At 36.9% G+C, this 17,738-nt stretch overlaps 1 protein-coding gene across 2 annotated transcripts; it reads left to right on the top strand.

The window, feature by feature from the left end:
• The first annotated feature begins 559 nt into the window (after positions 1–559).
• rictor (rapamycin-insensitive companion of Tor) lies at positions 560–17,738 on the top strand. 2 transcript variants are annotated; one of them, XM_089700844.1, is made up of 24 exons: positions 560–774; positions 919–1,189; positions 2,821–2,952; positions 3,082–3,314; positions 3,690–3,912; positions 5,784–5,931; positions 6,445–6,549; positions 6,634–6,759; positions 6,834–7,499; positions 7,584–7,769; positions 7,849–8,057; positions 8,313–8,703; positions 9,115–9,338; positions 9,786–9,978; positions 10,741–11,005; positions 11,090–11,648; positions 11,860–11,975; positions 12,366–12,456; positions 12,588–12,734; positions 14,016–14,174; positions 15,541–15,680; positions 15,841–16,191; positions 16,726–16,844; positions 17,265–17,738. In XM_089700844.1, the coding sequence occupies exons 1-24, from the start codon at positions 738–740 to the stop codon at positions 17,472–17,474; spliced, it is 5,301 nt and encodes a 1,766-aa protein (XP_089556970.1). In that variant the 5' UTR covers positions 560–737; the 3' UTR covers positions 17,475–17,738. The 2 variants fall into 2 exon arrangements, with proteins under 2 accessions (XP_089556970.1, XP_089556969.1); XM_089700843.1 differs by having other exon boundaries at positions 5,784–5,937.

Genomic DNA, 17,738 nt, shown 5'->3' with positions numbered 1-17,738 from the left:
GTCGAACTGACATATATCTGTCCTCTTTTTTCGCATGACATTTTGCCATAAGCCAAAAAGGCCAAGCTAGTGCTATATTGTTCAATTAATTGTTACTTCTCCAGGCTTGATAATTTCTCCGAGTGTATGACCTTGGCGGGACGTACGTCAAGATGGACCGTAAATAAGACGCTTTACGCAATTTCTGGATTCGGTCTCCGGCCTCCGCGTTCAAGGCCCGCGATAGAAGCTATGCAACAGCTTAATTATATTTTATTTCGTACATTTTATTCATTTTTAATGATTAAAATGTAACTCACAAATAATGATTTTGTTGTAAACCATCGTACATAAATACCACAATATACATTTTTAAATGGTTCCGTATTTTATTAACACTATATACGTTAATTAGAATCTAAATTTCAATAATTTATATTGTCCTCGTACACTTTTTCAATAAGCAATAAGGTCATTCAAACAAAAAATACAAATCGTAAGTTTATTGAGTGGCATCTGTGTTCACTGCATCTAATGCAATACAGATTAAAAATAATAATATCAAGATGTCAACTGTCAATTTACAATGCGTCTCACGATACGTTCCCTAAAAAAATACATTTAAAATAAGTATTCTTGGACGATTCGATTCGATTTCACGAACAAAAAATATGGAAAACAAGAAAGAAATATTCTGATCATTATTGGTGTATTTAACAGTTACAAAATCCATCGTAAATACCGTGAAAAATGTTATAATGGCCACCTTTGAAAATAGATTGAGTCGAAGGAAAGGTAAATATTCCTTTTCTTCATAATTTCTCACAAATAAGAACTGTTTTCGCACACAAATTTATTAATTAGTAATCTCATATTTATGAAAACGTTTTGTTTTAATACATATTGAAATCTTCATAACTATTAATCAATAATTTTCAGGAAAAACTGGTGGTGAATCGTATAGGTTAGACACTAAAAATAAAACACCCGAAGAAAATATCATCGATATAATTCAAGGACTGTATTTAAAAAAACATCATGATACATCACCTACCACCAAGAGTATAACAAATGAATTTAGGTCAGGTCTCCGGACTGTTCAAAAAAATAGCTCTGAAAGTCTAAGAGTTTCTTACTTGACTGCATTAGTTCATTTATGCAAGGAATTTAGAAATAATTTGGGTTTTACTACTGATGAATTAATGTCATGGTTTGTATTTTTCTGTTTTCATTGATATGTTATTATGGGTTATTATCTTTATGTAAGATATTAATTGTTTAGTACATTATCTTTATTAAATTTAAGTTGATGGAAAGCATTATTAATTTAATTTTTAGATTTTCTAGTGATATTGTATAGTGTAGTATTATTTATTGTGATTAAGAGGCCATATCGGTTTTAAAGTGATTTTGACTTGTTTCTGTAATTCTTTAGGAGCTTGTTTAAGGCCGTGTACGCGGTCCGTGCGCTGTTTGGCTCAAATATGTGATTTTTCAAACCAGATTGTCCATCAACCATTTATCTTACAAACATATGAATTACTAATAATTTTAGGAAATTTTATTGTCTATGTAGTTAGTTAAGAGTTTTTTTCAATTAATACAGTATATGTGAATACCATCAAGATAACTGAGCCGATGATTACTTGATTTCACTTTTAGTGTCAATTTCGAAGCTAAAAATATCTGAAATTGCTGACAGATCTAACACACAATTATTTTTAACTAACTGCAAAAATCCTTATTAAAATAGTTAGTTAAAAGATTTTTTTGTTTTGGACTCCTAACTTACGAAATTAAAATCCGAACAATGTGAATTTTTTTAGAAATTATAGTCGACAAAATGATTATTTTCACCAAGATATTTGACTTTATTGAATATAATTTATACATATTGCAATAAAAGAATGTCTTACTTATAAGATAAAATTTAAAAAATCAACTAAGGTACCTCTAGTATTTTTCTACAAATTTTTTTAAAGTACTATAAACACTGCGCGCGACCCGATTAAAATCAGTCGGCAGCGAGCCTTTCCAGAGAGAGGACATGTTGCTCGGCGCTCTCCTGTGGACCTATGCTGTTCATAGTAAAAGGATAGCGCAAGCCGCGATCTATCGTAATATGCGCTCTTAAGAAAACTAAATTAGTAACAATGTGTTATAATATCTTAAATTTAAGATTTATTCAATATCTTAAAAGTGTCCAAGACAATTTATTGATTTTCATTGTCCAGATTGTTTAATAGTCAATAACCTGAGGCGTGTTTCAATATTTTCAATGTGGGATGCTCGTGTCTTTGTAGTATAAACAGAATTTAAAAGAAGAAGTTTTCTTATAAAATACAACAATAAAGACACTGACATCCTAAAAAGTGTTCGAGGAATTTTAAGTACCTTTATTCAAAAATTCAAAGAAAATCTAAGTTAAAATAGATGATGAAATTTTATGCGTATATAGCGTCAAATTTCTAGTACATATAACAGAGTTAAAAAAATACACATTATATGATAGATTTATGCTTAAAAATTTGCAATAAAAAATACATATTATATGTTTTATAAAAGTAATGAAATAATTTAAAGTTCTCTAGAATTTTCGATTATATACGGGAGCGCAAACGCTGTTACGGCAGACCAAAACTAGCTGTGCACAGCGGTTTTAGTTCCAAACAATGAAATAATCAAACTTTGCGCTTTATAATTTCTATGTATCGATTCATGTAGATTATACCAATTTGAAAGATTTAGTTTTATGTAATTATTTGTGTGAAAAAATGTGTAATGGTCCTAACATATATTTATTTATATTCTGTTAAAAATAATAATATTCCATCTTTCCAGTATTCGTGTGAGCCTTGTTGATGAATCTATGCTCATACGGGCAACAGCTTTACGAGTCTTGAGATATTTAATAAGATGCGAAAGTGATGTTGCTTCATTCAATGCACTCAAATTGCCATACCTCGTAATCAGGTAAAAATTTATCAAAATAAAATATTCATAACATGAAATGTTATTTTTTTATGACCAGTAAAACATGTTTGTGTTGATTCTATAATTTTAAATAAAAAATTAAGCATTTAAAATTTCTATTTGACCAAGATCAATGGATCTGATGATGCGCAATGAAGAGGAACGTGCGCAAGCGTTGAGGGTAGTTCGACGGGTGATCGCCGTAGTAGGGGGCACAGAGCAATCGATACGACGTCATAGAGCTGCGTACATCGAGCAAGGTCTATTGCGGTGTCTCGCGGCGGTTGCTCGAGCGGGCTGTGCGGGCGACGGCACGGGCGACCGCTTGTCTAGACCAGCTATAGCTACGTTAGCTGAGATATGTAAGTTTTTTTGAATGTTAGTGATTATAACCCTTAATAATTTAGTCCCTTAATTAGTTTTAACTGAACTAACAGAAATAAAAGTGAAGTCCCATGTCCTCTAGTGGGGTAAGTGGCAGATGCATTATTCATACATCTGTTTCACTGATCGATTTTCTTTAGGGACATCAGCGTTCTGTGTGCCAGGCCGAGACATTTTTTTTTCTTCGTCTCCACCGGGAATCGAACCCAGGACCCCTCGGTTCTACACTCACGCGTCGACCACTGTACCAAGGAGGCGGTCGAACTAACAGAAATACAACACCAATATTATTCTTCTTTCATAATAATATTATGTTAGTGTAAAGATTTACTTATACTTTTTTATATTGCCAGGTGTGTTGAATCCCGATTTATTTATATCCTGTGGAGGGGTTACAGCTGTAACTCGCCAACTAGCAGAATGTGCTACGCCACGTATGGCAGAGGCTCTTTGTGGAGTGCTCTTACACATCATAAATGATCCCCATTCACGACATTCCGCAAGAGTGGACTTAACATGTCTTAATTCTCCATATTGTGATTTCCACTTTCGACCTGCAGGAACAGATACAAGCAGGTATGTTTGTGTTGTACTTTTAAGCAATGTTTTCTTTTTATGTAATAGACATTTATTGTCCATTTAATGCTAATCTTTTGACTAGAAACTCGCTTATATCTAGTGTCTTAAATGATCAGAGATATATTACGTAAAAAAAATCGTTTTAATTATGTGTAATATAACTGTATAATGACTGAACAGATTTAAATAATTTGGATTATTGGATTCTTTTATAATACCTGGGAATACTCTTCGGGTTTACCCGGTTTCGAAAAACCTGGGTAAACTCGGGTTTTTTGATGATCTTGAGAACCGGGTCTGAATAATATGAAACCCGGATCTCCCGGTTCCGACCAAAATATTAAAATATGAAGCATAATATATATTTTGCAGCATTATTTTAACAAATTTATTCTATCTGGCAACGTCAGACTCACGTGCATCGCGAATTTTCGTGGCTCTGATTGGTTATCTAATCTTAGATGCTATAGGTTTCCTAGTTTAAAATAACGCATGACAAAAGTGACGGGAGGTAGTGACGGAAGTTAAAGTGACGCAAATTAACGTGACGGGAGTTAAAGTGACGCGAGTGAAAGTGACGCGAGTTAAAGTGACGGGAGGTAAAGTGACGCAAGTTAAAGTGACGGGAGTTAAAGTTAAAGTGAAAGTTAGTCAAAATTATTTCGATTTAGGGAAAAGATACTTATAGATAATAAAGGGAAACTTTAAATGTAGTTTAAAATAACGAATGACAAAAGTGACGGAAGGTAAAGTGACGCGGGGTAAAGTTAAAGTCAAAATTATTTCGATTTAGGGAATAAATAGATACTTAAAGATAATAAAGGGAAACTTTAAATGTAGTTTAATGTGGCGGGAGGTAAAGTGACGGAATCTAAAGTGACGGGAGGTAAAGGGACGCAAGTTAAAGTGATGGAAGTTAAAGTGATGGGAGGTAAAGTGACGCGAGTTAAAGTGACGGGAGGTAAAGTGACGGGAGGTAAAGTGGCGGGAGGTAAAGTGCCGCGAGTTAAAGTGACGGAAGTTAAAGTTAAAGTCAAAATTATTTTGATATAGGGAATAGATACTTATAGATAATAAAGGGAAACTTTAAATGTAGTTTAAAATAACGAATCACAAAAGTGACGGGAGGTAAAGTGACGGAAATTAAAGTGACGGAAGCTAAAGTGACGGGAGCTAAAGTGACGGGAGTTAAAGTGACGCGAGTTTAAGTGACGCGAGTTAAAGTGACGGGAGGTAAAGTGACGGAAGTTAAAGTGACGTGTGTTAAAGTGACGTGAGTTAAAGTGACGCGAGTGAAAGTGGTGGGAGTTAAATTGACGCTAGTTAAAGTGACGGGAGCCAACGCATCAAAAGATACAGCCGTAAATGCTACTACAGGGTACTTCTCATGAACACAGAGCCTTGAAATTGCTAGAAACATAAATTTTTAAGTTACAACATTATAAAAAAAATAGGTTTGTTCGGAGCCCTCGGAGCGCGAGTCCGACTCGCACTTGGCCGGTTTTTTGCTTTACAGTTTGCAGTTAATGAATAAGGTTTAAGTTTACATGTGATATTATGATAACAAGGTACTTTTATAAGACTGATAAATAAAGAGAAGTATTGAAATTTTGTTTCTTTATTAATTTAATAAAATAAGACACAAGCCGCGTAAAATAAAAGGCCCATCAGGTACTTTTACAGTTACTTTTGTTTTATTTTGTATTTTTTTTCCCAGGTATTATAAAAGAACCGGGTAACCCGGTTCTACCCGGTTCTGAACTCGATTTGGAACCGGGTTTCAGAAACTTGGAACCGGACTCGGTTCTGCATGCCCTAGATGTGAGCAGCTAGTAGGAATGAAAAGTAATAAGAGATGTGTACGATAGGGACGAGCGCGAGATGCGCTTCACGTGCAGCCGGCTGGCGCTGCTGTGCGTGCTGCGCAGCTGGCCGGGCCTGCTGCACTTCTGCCACCCGCGCGCGGCGGGCGGCCTGCGGGCGCTCGTCGCCTCGCTGCACCTGCCTCGGCTAGAGGTCCGAGTGAGTACCGTGCTGCGATATTCTACTGGCTTTGAATGCTCCATACAGTGAGCAGCCTCACGAAGCAATATTTTATAACTAGCTTTCCGCCCGCGGCTTTGCCCGCGTTTTCAAAGGAAAACCCGCATAGTTCCCGTTCCCGTGGGATTTCCGGGATAAAACCTATCCTATGTGTTAATCCAAGTTACCCTCTATATGTGTGCTAAATTTCATTGTAATCGGTTCAGTAGTTTTTACGTGAAAGAGTAACAAACATCCATACATCCATACATCCTTCGCCTTTATAATATATATATTAGATATTAAGATAATCAGCGTGTAAAAATTATGAGTTTCGTTGAGTACACCACATGCGGACATATCTACTTTGCCCCAATTATTTTGAATAATTTATTTTATAGAAAAACAAACGCAAACCACGTAATGTTATTTTTAGTCATTGTTATCTCTATGAAATATGCACAACGAAATTGAAGTCGATTATTTCATTTTATTTTTATTTTCTAGAAAGCTATTTTGGATCTCCTCTATGAACTTGTGGGATTGCGTCAACCAGAATGGACGGATGAGATTTCCGTAGCGTTGGATGCTGTCGATCCGTCCGATTTCCAGGTATGTAATATTCTTCAAAATCAATTTTATATTTTGAAAACTTACTTTTTAGTGATGAGCACTTCAATTATGTAATATTTTTAGGACTCTTGGCGACTTAATGAAGATTTTGTCGCAGCCGAAGGAATAGCTATTCTACCTCACCTAAGTGCTACTGGCCCTGATATAATTGAAATTCATCTTGCTCTATTACTTCAGTGTTTCCTAGAGGTAAGTTATATTACATTACTAGTAAATAGTAATAGAATGGAAATTGCAAATTATTAATACATTTCTATTTTCAGGCTGGCCTTCTTGATGGTTTAGCTGAAGTGATAGTCACAAGTGATACTTTTATATCAGTCAGAGCAACCGTATTGTTAGGGCAATTATTGCATTTAGTACACATATTGTTACCACCGCAAATTTGTAACATAACTCCCGCGTTGCCTGCACTCGTGTCGCAAGCGTCTGCGGGCAAGCCCCAGGCATTGGCTGCCGTTGCTGCTCTACAAAGATTGCATTCTATGTTAGAAGCAAGACCAGCTAGCAACAGCCTGTTCCTGGACCACATCATTCAGTATTGTAGCGGAGCTTACAAAATTAGATCAGAAGATGTTACGAAGAGTCGAAAAGAGAAAAGCAACGCGAGTATGGTTAAGCCTAAGAATCAAAGTATACTTCACAAAGACAGTTTCGAATTTTTGGACGAATCCGATACTGAGAGCGAACCGAAACAAAGACACAGTGTCGGATCACGAGCCGATGTAGCGACGAGGAATGTTAGTGCGTTAGTGAAAAGTAAAAGTGTTACCTCTCGAACTAATGCCGCAGTGAGTAAAGTGACAAAGTCGGCCAAGTTTTTCAATTTGTTTGAGTGGTATAGAGATAATTTAATTAAGTCGTCAATGGTTATGCAAAAGAAAGATGGTAATACGTGGAATTGGGAAATTATTCGCACTATATTGAAGGTAACATTTAAAGCAGATTCTGTTTGAAAAAAGTTATTCACAAACATATCGATAGAGAAAACTAATTTTTACATAAAATTTTAGGAAACAGACACACCATTGCTAAATTTAAGTGACAGTTGTCACAAGGCATGGGCGAGCAGAATTATAAATTATCTGAAGCCATCGTCAAATAAATACTCTCACACAGACTTATCTACTACATGCAATGGGCATTCTGCGACGAGAGCTGGGTGTCAGCTTATAAGACATCTATTACAACATAATGACGTAAATGCTTTCTGATATTTTTACTTTTATGTTGTATTTGTGGAAATGTGTTAAATAAATATTTTGCTTGTTATTTTAGACCGATTCAAAAAAGTTTTTGGAAGATTTTTTCAATGATGTTAACCGTCAAATTGAAGCAATACAAACTGGGAAGAAAGCGCACGAGTGTCTCTTTAGTCCGCAGCACATGTGTAATACGATGTGTCAAATGTATTTCTTGTTTATTGGACAACTTTGTCATTCTAATACGGGTTTGAGGCTATTTAAGAAATCTAAACTCTATGAAAAGTAAGTATTCAGCTCTTATTCACCTTGCACTTTTCAATTTCATTCTTATTTTTAAGTTTTCCCTTTGGTAACTATTATTATAACCTGTTTACATTTTTAATAAGAATAATTAGTGCAGGACAAATGTCCTGTGAAATTAAATTAATTCATTTGTAAAACTCATTTGTATAACACTTATCTGAAACTTTTGTATCTCAACTGTACGTGCGTGTATACGTTTATCATGATGATATCGTATATTCCATTTTATTTTAGCCTTTTGGAACTAGCCACAAAGACGCATCACAGCTGTTACGTCAAATTAGTTATATCCAGTCTGGACTACACTTTAGATGCGTGTCCTAGAGACATACTCGCCAAAACCCTAACATGTAACAATCAGGCTTCAAGATTATACGCAACCCAGTTCCTAAATGTATTAATGCGTGCTTCGAGAAAGTCGCGGGAATTAGTTCGACGTAAGACAAAGCTAAAAAAGAATTTACTAGAAGAACATTGGAAACTTTCGCGTGCAGATGAAGAGATTTCAGAAGGTGTGGATATGGATACATGGCTCCTGCAAATGTTAGTGGGACAGATAAGAGATGAGTCAAAAGTTGTGGTTAAGAATGCGTTGGCTATTTTGGAGGAAGCGTTTAGTGTTCCGGTGAGTCTATATTGTAGCGTAATTTTATTGACGTGACAACGTCTTATAATTCGATAGAGCCGGCTGCACGCACGAAAAAACATGACTCATGCGGCGTTACCTCGCTCTGAGGCGTTCCATGTAAGGCTTGAAGTGCGAGCGAGAGCGCGGAACGAGCGACAAAGAAGCACAATCGGACGTTGCCACGTTCAACTATCGTCAGTAAACCGACTTTACAAACAACCAATTTTTTTTTCAAGTAATGTATTAACAATATTTTTTAATGTTTTGTGAAGGTGTATCTAATTGTTATTATTCCTGTTAGCTGTTTAATAAATATTATAGATTTTTTAATAAATTTTTCTATATTACAAGATTTCATTTTAATTACGAAGGAATGTTTTATGAAGGAATATTTTTATTTTGTAACAGATATACCAAGAAAAAATGATGGGTTTACGGGATACTTTGGGTGAGAGCTGTGGTTTTGGAAAGAACAGTGAACCCGCGTCTGTGGAAACATCCGCTGCTGGGGACAGAGCGTATTTGCTGTGGCTTGCGTTGCAGATAGCTGCAGCTAGATACCAACAGCACGATGATGCAATCTCCTTTATTAATAAACATTTGCAGTACTGGGACAAATCCTACAACTACAGGTAAGGACATAGTAAAAAGTGATGGAAATATTTATTTATTTAATTTTATTAACGGGTTGACTATATTTAGTAGCCTTTTAATGTATCTAAATTATTTATGCTGAATGATATATATTTAAACAAACTTGTATGATCAGTTTTATATATTCATATTTAAATTATCATCATTTTTATCATTGTCTGTACGGTTGTTTCATTTATATTTGAAGTCAATTTAGTTCAAAATTCTAATTTAGTTTGTTAACAAACAAACCGATTTACTAGTACAACTTATGTCTTCACTATTGTATGAATCGAGCGAGACTGCGCGTTCGGATTGAGGTACTTACCTTACTCCATGACATGACTGTATTGCGATAACGCGACCTTGAAATTTTACTCTCAACGCGCCTAAAGAAGTTTCACTTCGCTCGCTTCGCAAAAGTGATCGTGTATGCTTGGTTGCAGGTACGTGCGGCTAGTAGAAGCAGAAGTGCACGAGAGCGTGCGTCGTGCGCGGGGCACGAGACGCGGCGCGCGCCTGCCGCCCCACGCGTTGGGGGCACTAGCTGCTCTAGCTGCTCCATCTGCTCCGTCTGCCGCTGCCGCTCCGCCGTTTGCACGTGCCTTGTTGGCTGCTGCCCTGCCGCACCATTATAAGGTGACGATACATTATAATGTATTATGACATTCTCTTTATTCTACACTAGGTTTCCGCCCGCGGCTTCGCCCGCGCAGTCAAAGAAAAACCCGCATAGTTCCCGTTCCCGTGGGATTTCCGGGATTGCGTCATTTTCCCGGGATAAAAAGTAGCCTATGTCCTTTCTTGGGTATCAAAATATCTCCATACCAAATTTCATGAAAATCGGTTCAGTAGTTTAGGCGTGATTGAGTAACAGACAGACAGACAGAGTTACTTTCGCATTTATAATATTAGTATGGATTATGACATTCTCTTTATTCTACATTCTGTTATATATTAACTGACTACATATATTGCACATTCAATCAAAATAAGAGCCATTTGATCTATCAGGTCCTCTTCCGTTTTTGTCTTTATCGATTCTTTGGTCATATGTGATGACGGAATAGAAAGAGATGACTTTTTATATTACTAATTAAAGGATTAAATTTAAAATGATTAATTTTGAATTTATAACCTTATTTGAAACAATAGGTACTGCCTCTAATTCAAATTTTCAAAATTTAAAATTTGACTGTTAGTCTTTGTCCCGTATAATCCCGTGTTTGAACAGCAATAATGTAGTAATATTTTTTTATTGCCAATGATAACTTGTAAAGTATTGTTTTATCAATGTTATAATTTTAAATTTAATGGTCCTTTTAGTTGGATTTTTTGCATATCGATTAACTTTCATAATCTAAACATATGAAACATAAAAAAAATATATTCCTTCAACAGATTTTACAACGGAAATCGTGTTCAAATGAACAAGAAGTGATGGATCTTAAAGCATCTCTATGGGCAGTCGGCAGTGCTGCTGTCACCCCACACGGCCTACAACTTGTCATGAATTTAAGCAATAATTTTCTAGAAGATTCTGTGCCAGTGCATATTGTGAGACTAGCGAAATATTGCCCCGTTTATTCAGTGCGAGCGACGGCTTTCTACGTTCTTGGTCTAATTGGTAGCACTTATGATGGCGCTAACTTGCTTGCAGAGTTAGGTAAGGACAAACTATTTTATAATAATATAGTTATTGATCGAATAGTCTCACCTACAATTTTAAATAATTTTAATCGCATTACAGGTTGGTTTTGCGTGCGACATACGAGACATGACCAGTTTCCAATCATATCAGACGATAATTACGCAATCGGAACAGATCTCTCTGAGAAATCACACTTTTACGTTACGTCACCTGATCGAAGATTCAATGCATTCGATATTGATTTGAGCGAAAATTCAGATCACACAGATCAGAGTACTGCAGAAAGTTTGCACTCCGAATCGGCTAGATTGAACAAGACAATTGGCGCTATTTGTATCGAAGAAAAAGATCAAGATGTCGTAGACCATAAAATTAGTTTCGATAGACGCGAACCAGACAAAAGAAAATCCCACACACTTCCTTCACAAGGCTGTTCTAGTTCCCACGAGAGATCGTTAACTGAATCAAGGACAGTTGATATTCTTCGAGATTGTTCCACATACGAACGAACCGGACATAAAATGCATATGGAAAATAGACTGTTAGGTCGAATGAATTCGCTCGATCAAGCTCACGAAGGGAGGGTGAGGAATACGAGTGAATCAAGCACGAGTGGTGTTAGTAGCTGCGATTCCTTCTTAGGAAAATACGCTATTCCGTAAGTAAAATTTTCCAATATAAACAATATCGCTATCTTCCAAACCTATTGTATTAGTTGATTCTTATAAATTTATTTATTTTTTATTTTCATTTTAACTCTTTCGTCATTTTATATTGTGCTGATTTATGTTTGTTGATATAAATTGTCCTCCTCATTTGTATAATTTGTATTGAAAAAGTTATAACAGGTTGAAAAAATTTTGTTTCAGGGATCGCGTGTTAACACTAAGCCCCATCCCCAGTTCTTCGAGTTTGTACGGAATGAAGAGCAGTGTCCCGCACCGGCCGCGTCTGGCCGAGACACAAAGACGCATATCGACTTCTAGTAAGAAATCTTTTTACTTCTCAATTGAATATGACTTATTCTTGAAAGTGCTGTTATCCATACTAATATTATAAATGCGAAAGTAACTCTGTCTGTCTGTTACTCAATCACGCCTTAACTACTGAACCAATTTGCATGAAATTTGGTATGGAGATATTTTGATACCCAAGAAAGGACATAGGCTACTTTTTATCCCGGGAAATAGGATAGGTTTTATCCCGGAAATCCCACGGGAACGGGAACTATGCGGGTTTTTCTTTGAATGCGCGGGCGAAGCTGCGGGTGGAAAGCTAGTTAAATTATAAACATTTAAATCATGCTACTTGACTTATATTTCGCCAAACTTGAGTCCATTGGCTAGTATTTTCGAAATGTATAATTTTTCATCAGGTTTTACTGGGCCCGACCCGGCGAGCTCTCCTCCAACCCAATTGGATATGTCTGGATACGCTACAATACAGTCGTTGAATAAACATAGACGGTAAGTTTAATTTAATATGTATATAGCTACTATATAACTATTCTTTTATTATTATTTAGTTATTATTATTATTATGCAATTTTTCCTTATTTTTGTATCTATGGTGTTAAATATATTAGAATGATTTACAGACCGCACGTATCAGAGGGCGCAGCAACGAGTTCAAGTGATATTGATGAACTCGTGTGGCTCTTACCGGACTTTAGTAGGCGTGGCAAACCCTACTCGTCGATGCGGGAGAAATCTAAAATTCATAGAGAACGAATGGCTAAACTCAGGTGAGATATATTAGAGGTCACGGACGAATTCTACCTTCTACCCGTGGCCCTGTCGTTGATGAGGCTTGACGGAACACAGTGGGATTTTGGTTGGTAGAAATCCGACATAACCCACGGCCTCTTCCCCGGAGGCCGTGGGTATCTATGCAAGATTTCCCCACTTTAAAAAAAAAAGGTGAGATATATGAATTCAATACCAGTTGATTCAATTAAGATAGTTGAATAAAAAGGTTTTGTTTATATTGTAAATTTTCTATGTAAGGCTGTATTGTGCGTGCTTGAATGACTGTAAACCACGCCGTGCGTATCTAGCCGTGCTGCTTATTTTGTTTACATGGGGATCACCGTTAGATCCGTTTGTTTTTCCTACTAATATTATAAAGAATGGATATTAGATTCTTTATTACAAAAACATAATATCTGATAGATACTGTCAGGATTAAACATTACTCGGATACTATGAAGTATGTAAAAGAGTTTTGTCGTCGTATTATAATACCAAGTGATTGAAATTAGACAATAATTCATTCAAATGATGAGTTACAAATGCCATTCTTTTGAATGCCCCAACCGAGTGGCGTGACTTCAAGCGGCGAAAGGGGGTACAAATATTTCACTTCATATATTTATATTACATTTGACTGACCGGTTGGCTTAGTGGCCCTGCCTTCCAAGCCAGAGGGTTTGATTCCCACCCAGGGCAAATATTTGTGTGATGAACATAGGTGTTTGCTTGTGTCTGCGTGTAAATTATCTATATAAGTATTTAGTGTGGTAAATGTTAAAAATATGTAATGACGGTTGTGCCTCTAAAAGAAGTCTAATTGAATAAATAAATGTTTGAGTTAGAGTATTTAAAATTATATATCTATGTTTATCAGCTATCTGGTTTCCATAACACAAGCGAAAGCTTAGTATGGGATCAGATCGCACCGTGTGTGAAAATACACGGAATACCTGGAGCCTGGAATATTTATTTATTTATTTATCCTTTATTGCTCTTAGATAACTTAAATATGAACTTAATCTAATTATAAATTAAAACAAATGGCGGTCTTATCGCTAAATAGCGATTTCTTCCAGACAACGGAGTACGGAAGGAAATTAGTTAGAGGAGAGGAATAGGGCGGAGCATAAATATAATATGTAAGAATATAATATTAAGATAAGTATAAGAATATGTATAAATATAATATATATTCACAAAAGTATAGGAAGGAATAATTAAAGCCATAAAAACATGATAATAAATTTGTGATTTATTTATTTGTGGTTCTCCAGCCTGGTGGAGGACGACTGGCGGCCCCTGTGGCAGAGCGGTGTGGCGGGCGCGGCGCGCACACCCCGCCCCGCGCGCCCCGCGCCGCGCGCGCCCCGCGCCCCCCCGCCGCACTACATGGGCGTCTGCCTGCCGTTGCACCTCGCCGATGTGTTCCCCGAGTCAGTATATGAGATATAACGCGAATCATGTAAAAAGAACGCTGGATGAAAGTGATGGGGTGTGTTTTGGCATGTATCGAGTTTAGCACGAAAGTTATTTGCTGCTTATTTTATTTTTGAAGTAGGCTCTCGAGTCGTGGCTTCGCAACTACATATTTGTTATTCTTATACCACCTCAAACACCAAATAGACCAATAAATCGCCAATGCGCAGCTTAACCGTCAGCGTTCTTTTTACATGACGCGACCTATACTAGCTGTTCATCGCGGTTTCACCCGCATTGCTACGCTCCTGTTGGTCTGAGCTTGATGATACATAGCCTATAACCTTCCTCGATAAATGGGCTATACAGGGTGTCCCACTTTCGGTATACTAAGCGCAAAGGGACTTGTAGTTTTGCATACGCTGAGTACGTAAAAAATACTTATAAAATTCCAGACGCATTTTTTTTTCAAATAGAGGAGTTCTTAAAATTCCATGTGTACATCCCTAAAAAGCAACCCGCCCAACTTGGCCACCCGCACGTGAGCTATCGTTTAAGATTATGTTTTCATAGACAAAATGCTCACATTAGCAAAGCGATATATGCCGGCTGCGCGAAGCTAGAGAAGAATACATGGATTTTAAGGAAAAATTTAGCAAAAAATTTTTCACGTAATTTTGTTATTTGAGTATTTTTTACGTGATCAGTGTATGCAAAACTACAAGTCCCTTCGCGCTTAGTATACCGAAAGTGGGACACCCTGTATAACGCCGAAAGAAATTTTTAAATCGGTCCATCTAGAATCCTTTTCTTTTTCGAATCGGTAGTTTCTGAGATAAGCGCGTTCAAACAAACCAACAAACTCTTCAACTTTATAATATGTATTAGTTTAGATTTACACTCTAGTGTCACGGAAAATAGAAAAATAGGTAACGTGCGTCGCGGTGACGTCATCCTCGAGTCAATTTATTCGTTATTTCACGTTTTATGCCGTAACGTCTCTGCGTATAGAGCCATAAGTGTCGGTACACATAATAACTGAGCTTATATTAACTATAATTTATATGCGTACCGTGCACTTCGCCTTCGATTTCGCCGTGTGCATGCGTGTCGCTTCATATACATATTATATTTATTAGCGCTGTTGTGTACACAGCGGTAATAGTCGGTCTTTTCTGGTTAAGTTTGAGTAATGTAACCGCAGGATTCAAATAAAAAAGATGCGTAGCATAATTCTGTTTTATCTCAATATCAGAAACTAGAAAACACGAATTTCCATTTTTACTGAATTTTGCAACAAACTGTCTTGTGATAAATGAAAGAAAATCGAAGCAAAAATTTTTGTCGAAATATGTAATAATCAAAATTATCATTTTATTGCAGCGAGGATTTAAAACCGGAAAATATAAACGATAAAATAGTTCCTAATCGAACACGAGTACCTTCATTCCTCGATTCGAGCATTGCGAGCGCCGACAACAAGTCTCGTGCCACACCCGATAGTCAAAATATAGCCAATAAAGGTATTTATTAAAATTATAAATATATTTTTCCCATTTATAAACTGTTTTGATAAGTACGAAACGAAATGTTTTACTGGATGAATCAATTTTTATCTTTAGTAAGTTATTTTATCTACATTTATTTTATTTCTAATATTAACACGAACAATAAATACAACAGATATTTCGTCTACAACCATCGCGCATCGACCACTCCCCCTAGCAATCACGAAACCGCTCCACGACGCAATGGAAACGTCCAAAATTATAGAAGAGAAATCTACAGAGGAACTCGCAAAACCCAACATCACAGATGACAAGAATCACATTATTGCTAAGGATACAGAGAGTGTGGAACCGGCGTTGGGGAAAGATGTTAGCTCTAGTACTGCAATGGGCAGCACGCTAGTGGGCACGTTGAGCCGAGTGGAGAGTAAGCCGAGCAAATGGAAACACGCAACGAGGGATTGTCTGGCCTGCGTTCGGACTAGGCCGCCGTCTTCTCATGAACTACGCGAAGCATTTTTTGCAGGTATCTTAATCTTAATATACTATTATAAAGGCGAAAGTTTGTAAGTATGGATGTATGGATGTATGGATGTTTGTTACTCTTTCACGTAAAAACTACTGAACCGATTACAATGAAATTTAGCACACATATAGAGGGTAACTTGGATTAACACATAGGATAGGTTTTATCCCGGAAATCCCACGGGAACGGGAACTATGCCGGTTTTCCTTTGAAAACGCGGGCGAAGCCGCCGGCGGAAATCTAGTATTTTTATATGTTTTAGAACTACGCATTAGAATGTTTACCTGTGATCGTTATTGGATTAAAAACTATGGATATTTGTAAATTCAGTACATCAGAACTTTTTTTATTTCGCTTGCTACATTTCAGTGACCTCTTAAATTATTAAATTTCATTAAGAATTTTTTGTTTTGAATATGATGATATGAATATCATACATATCATGAGAATGAATGCCTTTAATAAACGTTATGTCTTTAATTACCTACTTATTTAATTATAAATAACATAATAATATTATGTTTGTTTATAAAGACATGGAAGGCGTGAGTGCGGCGGAAGACCGCAGCAGCCCCGCCCCGCCCGAGCCGACGCCGCAGGCTCAGCTCTTACACAACGTGCTTTTTATGTCCAACCCCATACATTTGAAACAGGTTTGTAAAAACATTTATACTGCAAATTCAATATTATTCTAACACTTGTATAAAGTAAATCTTAATACTATTATAAAGGCGAAAGTTTGTAAGTATGGATGTATGGATGTTTGTTACTCTTTCACGTAAAAACTACTGAACCGATTACAATGAAATTTAGCACACATATAGAGGGTAACTTGGATTAACACATAGGATAGGTTTTATCCCGGAAATCCCACGGGAACGGGAACTATGCGGGTTTTCCTTTGAAAACGCGGGCGAAGCCGCGGGCGGAAATCTAGTAAAAAAATAACCATTAAAATTGAATCAAGGTTATCAATTAGCAGCAGGTATATTTCTTTTGTTTCCAATTATAACGCTTGAATGTTACAAATTGTATTTTGTCACTGTGCCTTCTATAAATAAATCCACTGTCAGACGCGGTCGGCGCTGCTATCGCTGAAGCAGCGCCACCCGGACGTGTTCCGCAGTGCGTGCGTGTACTCCGACGTGTGCGCACTGCTCGCGCGCGACACCTACATGCTGTGCGCGCGACGCTTCTTACAAGAACTCTTCCTTGACACCAACTTCGAGTTCTTCAACACTGAACCCGCCAACATCCTCGCCAGACACACGCCCACGTTATAGGTCGCGTCATGTAAAAAGAACGCTGACGGTTAAGCTGCGCATTGGCGATTTATTGGTCTATTTGGTGTTATGAGGTGGTATAAGAATAACAAATATGTAGTTGCGAAGCCTACTTCAAAAATAAAATAAGCAGCAAATAACTTTCGTGCTAAACTCGATACATGCCAAAACACACCCCATCACTTTCATCCAGCGTTCTTTTTACATGATTCGCGTTATACCACCGAACATCGAAACATAGCAACATTTCACCCATAGCGTATT

This window comes from Colias philodice, chromosome 11 (genome assembly GCF_061535455.1).
Source record: "Colias philodice isolate Cphi_HAF_F1 chromosome 11, ilColPhil1 Martin Lab GWU primary, whole genome shotgun sequence".
Lineage (NCBI taxonomy): Eukaryota > Metazoa > Arthropoda > Insecta > Lepidoptera > Pieridae > Colias > Colias philodice.
This window is presented reverse-complemented; position numbering and strand designations above follow the sequence as displayed.